Here is a 5,766-nt window from a genome sequence, read left to right as displayed (position 1 = left end):
GTATTCGATTACAGGGGAACGAAATGACCTTTCGTTGTAAACGTTGTGAAGAGAAGGGCCTTCGTTGTTTCGTGGACACCGCCACGGGGCGTTGTGCCGGTTGTATTTCTGTGAAAGCTGAATGTAGCTTGTTCGTGACTGAGGAGGAGTGGGAAAAGGTGGAAGCAGACAAGCGTCAAAAACGGTTGGCTCTTCTGCGGGCTGAGGCCGAAGTTGCGCGTCTTCGTCTGGAGGTTGCTGAGACTGAGGCCCTTGAGCGGTCGTACGCCGATCGTGATCATGCCATCTTGAGTCTACAGGATCGTGCGAAAGAGCAGGCCGAGGGGAGCTCAGCCCCTGGCGGTACGGGCCTTCCTGTTGTCGAACCACCGCTATCCGAGTTGTCGACTGATCTGGGCTGGTTACAGGCTGATTCCTTCGATCCTTCTTTTGATTACTCCTTCCTTTTCGAGGGGCTTCCCCTCGCTTCTCCGGGTGCTTCTGGTGGTATTCACGTACTAGTGACTTGCAGTTCGTCAGGTTTCCTTCAGGTTCCTAAGTGTTATGGCTTTCGGGCCATCCTTGCCACTTGACCAAGTACTTCCACTGACTACCGATTTTTCGCAGGTCCTTGATTTCCTCGACCTCGTACTCATCGTCTTCGAGCTCTATGTCCGTTGCTAGCTCGGCATCTGGAGGTGCTGGTTCCAGGAGTTTCTTATGAAAGACAGGGTGGATTCGCATACCTTATGGGAGTTTTAACTTATAGTTTACTTTTCCTATTTCCTCTAGGATTTCGAATGGTCGTATTCGGAGGTTGTCTAGTTTTCTGCATGGTCGTTTAGTTTTCAGGTTTTGTCTTAACAAGAAAACTTTGTCCCCCTTCTTAAAGATTGGTCCCTTAATCCTTAGTTTATTCGCTGCTTTAGATGTCGTGAGGTTTTGTTGAGCTATGTTCTTGCTTAATTCTTCGTGCAATTCTCGCATGAGCTTCGCCTTGTCGTCTGCTCCTACCGCGATACTTTCGATGTCCTTCGGATCTCGGTGAGCGGTCGGCTCATATCCGTAGTTCGCGTAGTGCGGCGAATGCTTTGTCGTTGCTGATTTTGTACTATTGTAGGCCAATTGCGCTGTTAGTAGTAACTCTACCTAGTTGTCCTGCAATTTGTTAGCGTACATCCGTAAGTACTACTCTAATGTCTAGTTCGTTCTTTCCGTCTGGCCGTCTGTTTCTGGATGAAAGCTTGTCGAAAGCTTCTTCTTAACACCTAACTTCGCCAGGAATGTACTCCAGTATTTAGACGTAAATAGTTTATCACGATCGGTGATGAACTCTTCAGGTATCCCATGCTCTGACACTAGTGCCTTAGTGACTTCGTACGCGCATTCATCTGCCGTAATAGTCTCTTCCGTGAGCACAAACTTTGCTGCCTTAGTCAATCGGTCCACGATTACTAGTATTGTGTCGCAAAATCGAGCTGATCCTAGTTCCAACGATTTCGGGAGCTTCACTATGAAGTCCATCGTTACACTTATTCATGGTCTAGATGGTGGCTGTAAGGGTTGTAACAGGCCGTAGGGCTTATGTCTCTTAGGCTTGTTCTGGTGACATGCCAAACAGTTACCTAGTGCTTCCTGCACCTTCGCTCGCAAGCGTGGTATCGCAAACACCTTAGCTAGTCGTCTAACCATTTCTTCGATCCCTGCGTGTCCGTATTCCTAGGACTCATGCAGTTCCTGTATGAGACTTGATCTCATGCGTGGAGGTACATATGTTCGATTCTTCGAAATCATATCTCAGTACTCTCGTTCATCGTTCAACAGTTCGTCGGAGCCTGCTTCGTCGGGCTCAAACTACCAGCTAGCTGCTCGCTGCTGCCATTGCTGTTGTAGCGTTTCTACCTGCTCGGCCACCTTAGCTACCTTAGCTAGTTCCGGCTGGTTGTACTTCAGACTGCCATCGGGCATTGTCTTGAGTAAGGCGTCATGTAGTTCTTTATGACCCTCTTCGCGCAAATCAGATCTTCTACTTAAAGCGTCTACTGCTCCGTTGAGTGTTCCTGCGCGGTGCGTGATCTTAAAGTCGAACTAGGCTAGCATCTCTACCCATCGCACTTGTCGTCGGTTGAGTTTTTTCGTTGTCATGAAACTCGTCAAGTTCTGGTGATCGGTAAAAACCTCGATCTGTTCGGGGAGTCCTAACAGGTACACTTCCCATTGTTCAAAGGCATCGACTACTCTAAGTAGTTCCTTATCGTGAACGTCGTAGTTGAGTTCTGCTCCAGAGAACTTCCGTGAATAGTAGAACACTAGTCTCCATTTCCCATCTGGGCACTACTATGACAATACAGCTCCGAGTGCATAGTCGGACGCGTCGGTCTCAACTCTGGTGGGTCGTTGAGAGCTGTACATCTCGAGTACTGGCGCCTCCAGGAATATCTGCTTGATTCGATCGAAAGCCTCTTGATGTTCCTGTTCCCATTTAAAACCTATTTCCTTTTTCGTCACTTCCGTAAGAGGTGCTGTGATCTTCGAGTAATCTCTGATGAACTTTTAATAATAATTCGCAAATCCTAAAAAGAACTGAATATCCTTGACTGTTTTAGGTTTTGGCCATTCCTGTACAGTCTGTATCTTCTTTGGGTTCATTTTCACTCCTTCGGTTGATATAATGAATCCGAGGAATTCCGTTTCCTATGTGTGGAATTCACATTTTCCTAGTTGAAGGTATAGCTTGTATTCCTTAAGCTTTCGTAAAACCTTCTTAACATGCTCGACATGTTCTTCGCGTGTGCCGCTAGAGTACACTAGTACGTCGTCCAGATACGCGGTGACAAAGATTCCAAGGTACTCGTGGAGAGCGTTGTTAATGACTGATTGAAAGGTTGCCGGCGCATTCGTCAATCCGAACAGCATAACCATGTACTCAAAGAGTCCGTACTTCGTTTTGAACGCTGTCATCCATTCGTGACCTTCTTTAATCCTGATTCGGTAAAATCCTTCCCGAACATCGAACTTCGTAAACCACTTAGCTCCCTAGAGTCGATCCATGAGCTCTGTAATAAGTAGTAAGGGATATCGGTTCTTCCGAGTTACGCTGTTCAACCTTCTGAAGTCGACACATAGTCGCCACTTCCCGTTAGGTTTCTTTACGAATAAGATGGGTGAGGCCATCGGGCCTGATCCTGGTCGGATAAATCCCTTCTTTAAGTTCTTCTAAATGTAATCCCGCAGCTCAGCGTCGTGCTCGGGCGCTATAGGGTACATTAGTCCTAGGCTCAACTTAGCTCCTTCATCAAGAATGATCTCGTGATCCCAATCCTGATGGTCTGCTAGGTCCGTTGCCTCATTTTCTTCGAACAGTTCTCTGAACTCGTCCGTTTGGTATTCTGTTAGAATCGCCAACTGTAGTACCAATCCTTCCTTCGTGGTCGCGATCTACCGTATCCAAATGACTCCTACTCTCTGAGGGTCCTTCGCATAGATTCTCGCGATCTTATGCGGTGAGATCATGCCGAATCTCCCGTCCTAGGTTGCGCGCTGATTCGTCGGGCGTGTCTCGTGTCTTACTCCAGCAACCTTGTGCACAGGCTCTCGGCTAAGTACTGTCTTCTTTTGCCAATCAATGGCAGGGTTGTGCTTTAACAACCAATCGTAGCCAATTATCATCTCGGTCTCTCCAAGATCCATAATGCTAATCTTTTCTCAGCTTTCTTAACCAGCAAGGCGTAACGTTACTGCCTCGGTCTTAAGTCGGATCCAGCCGTTCCCGTATGTTGTGGGACTGTCGTCGGCTAATACCACTCGCATCGGTACCTTCTTGTTCCGATAGGGTATGTTGTTTCCTTCCACTACTCGTGGCGATATGACGGTTCGTGCTGCCCTACTATCTATGAGCGCTAACACCTCATGTCCGTCTATAAGTACTGTGGCTTTTAATTGCAACTCTTTTGCTCCCACTTCCTGTACTTGCTTAAGGGTCGTTTTAGGACTGCCTTTGCCAGCGTGACTCTGTCCCTAGTGGCATCCTAGTTTTTTGACTGCCTGCTTCCCTTCTTCTTTGGGAAGTAGCCTTCGCCTGCCTTGGCGGAATAGTGTATCGTACACTGATCGTTGTAGCAGAAGCTCCAATGGATATTCTCATAAGGTATCTTCTATTGCGTGGCCCTCTTCCTTAGTTCCGGCTTCTTGCTTTTGTGAATCGGGCAATCCTTTGCCTCACAAATGTTCGCTAGTAGGATGCTATAGTAGTGGTTGTCTACCTGTCGAGCATTCTCGAACTGTTGTTGGTGCATAGCACAACCTTTCCTGCAATGCGTCCATAGGAGTTTACTGTACTCTACTGGCGTTTCCCGTACTTAGGCCCTATGCATTCTGCAGTTCTTTGCTATGCATTCTTCGGCGGAAATCGTGCTATGGTAGTAGTCGTCTACCCTTCTAGCTTTCCGTCGCTGTTCCTTGTGGAATTGGCAATTGATCGTGCACTTGATCCAGCACAACTCTTCGTGAGCTTCCTTTTCTCCGGGCTGGTGCATGTGGCAATGCTGTACGCGACACTCGTTATGCCATAAATTAGTATAGCAGCAATCGTCCTCGTTGTCTCTGGTTTCTTCTCGCTTCCTCAAGTGGTAATCACACTGTCTTGGGCAGTCGACCCAACATAGGCGCTCGTGTTGCTCTATCCGTTCCTTGAACGTCCGAGGTGTCTCCTCGTCATCAGGTTCCTTAAACCTGGGTTGTTCCTAGGCAGCCCTGCAGGCAATCTCATCTGCTCGGGGTCCTGAGATTGTGACTCTTCCATTGCAGTCGCAATCGTTGGCTTGGTGCGTGGTTAGTCCGCAGATCTAGCACTGTTGATTTCTTAAGCGGCGTAGTACTTCGGCCCCTTCAATCTGCTAATCCGTTAGTAGTAGTGCGTCCCACTTAAAGTCTTGGAGTCCTATTGCCTCTTGTACTAGCTTAAACGCCTCGTCGGTGGCTTGTCTTGCTTCTTCGTATAGGTCTAGGTCGCTGAGGGTTTCATCTGGCTCCTCAGTTAGGTATGGTGTTGGTATCCGAATCATCCCAATCTTGACCGCTCCTTGTCTGACTTCGTTTTTTGGGCAATCTCTGCGGAAGTGTCCTACTTCACCGCATCGGAGACATGCCTTGCTGTCATAACGCTTCTTGCGTTCTTCCGTGGAGAGTCCGTTATTATACTGTCCTCGGGGTTTCTTATTCTTGTCCTTAGACTTGTCTTGTACCTTACCGGTCATGATAGTGTCGCCATCTTTGTCGAACCGGCTACGCTGCCTCCTTGTATTGGCCACCGTGGGTTGAAATTATTTCTTTTGTTGGTTTCTTTCCCACAGCCTATTATTAATGCGTGTCGCTAACTCGATTAGCGCATAAAGCGTGTTTAGTTTGTCGTGATGTATAAGTCCGTCTTTGACATTTTCCTTTAGACCTGCTTCGAACACCGTTCGAAGTGCTGCGTCGTCCTAGTCGATTCGTGCCTGTAGCTGCTTGAACTCGGCTGTGTACGCTGATACTGAACTGGTCTGCTTTAGGCGAGTTATCGCTTTCTCTGCCTGGTTCTGAGCATCCACTTCCCCAAAGATGTGTCCTATCTCTTTCTTGAACTCGGCCCAACTAGTGAACAAGGCGCGCGTCTCGTCCTTCGTTCCTCTGTTCTCGATATTTGATAGATAGTCCTCCACGTATGGCTGTATCCAGCTTAACGCTCGTCCTTTCATGTGGGTGCTGGCCATGAGGATCTTTTTCTAGTCGTTGGGTACTTCGTTGAAT

General features: G+C 47.9%; 4 protein-coding genes across 4 annotated transcripts; 1 reads left to right on the top strand and 3 right to left on the bottom strand.

Annotated features, from left to right (window-relative positions):
- Window positions 1-12: 12 nt before the first annotated feature.
- On the top strand, window positions 13-763 carry COCSADRAFT_36701 (uncharacterized protein). Its single transcript, XM_007701584.1, has 2 exons — window positions 13-291; window positions 313-763. Exons 1-2 carry the CDS (start codon window positions 24-26, stop codon window positions 570-572), a joined length of 528 nt encoding a protein of 175 aa, XP_007699774.1. The 5' UTR covers window positions 13-23; the 3' UTR covers window positions 573-763.
- Window positions 764-852: 89 nt separating this feature from the next.
- Window positions 853-1,128, bottom strand: COCSADRAFT_36698 (uncharacterized protein; the record flags this gene model as incomplete). Its single annotated transcript, XM_007701583.1, has 1 exon — window positions 853-1,128. A coding segment is annotated over one exon (276 nt), but the record flags the coding sequence as incomplete, so codon positions are not given.
- Window positions 1,129-3,398: 2,270 nt separating this feature from the next.
- COCSADRAFT_356971 (uncharacterized protein) lies at window positions 3,399-3,684 on the bottom strand. The gene has a single exon (XM_007701812.1). It carries the CDS (start codon window positions 3,667-3,669, stop codon window positions 3,508-3,510), a length of 162 nt encoding a protein of 53 aa, XP_007700002.1. The 5' UTR covers window positions 3,670-3,684; the 3' UTR covers window positions 3,399-3,507.
- Window positions 3,685-4,657: 973 nt separating this feature from the next.
- On the bottom strand, window positions 4,658-5,234 carry COCSADRAFT_160368 (uncharacterized protein; the record flags this gene model as incomplete). The annotated part of the gene is made up of 3 exons (XM_007701811.1): window positions 4,658-4,798; window positions 4,857-4,871; window positions 4,935-5,234. The coding sequence occupies 3 exons, from the start codon at window positions 5,232-5,234 to the stop codon at window positions 4,658-4,660; spliced, it is 456 nt and encodes a 151-aa protein (XP_007700001.1).
- Window positions 5,235-5,766: the final 532 nt, after the last annotated feature.

The sequence above is a fragment of the Bipolaris sorokiniana genome (genome assembly GCF_000338995.1).
Source record: "Bipolaris sorokiniana ND90Pr unplaced genomic scaffold COCSAscaffold_7, whole genome shotgun sequence".
NCBI lineage: Eukaryota > Fungi > Ascomycota > Dothideomycetes > Pleosporales > Pleosporaceae > Bipolaris > Bipolaris sorokiniana.
This window is presented reverse-complemented; position numbering and strand designations above follow the sequence as displayed.

Bases quoted from the DNA above. Each gene is read 5' to 3' on its own strand.
- COCSADRAFT_356971 (XM_007701812.1), bottom strand. From the start codon at position 3,669: ATGGATCTTGGAGAGACCGAGATGATAATTGGCTACGATTGGTTGTTA.
- COCSADRAFT_36701 (XM_007701584.1), top strand. From the start codon at position 24: ATGACCTTTCGTTGTAAACGTTGTGAAGAGAAGGGCCTTCGTTGTTTC.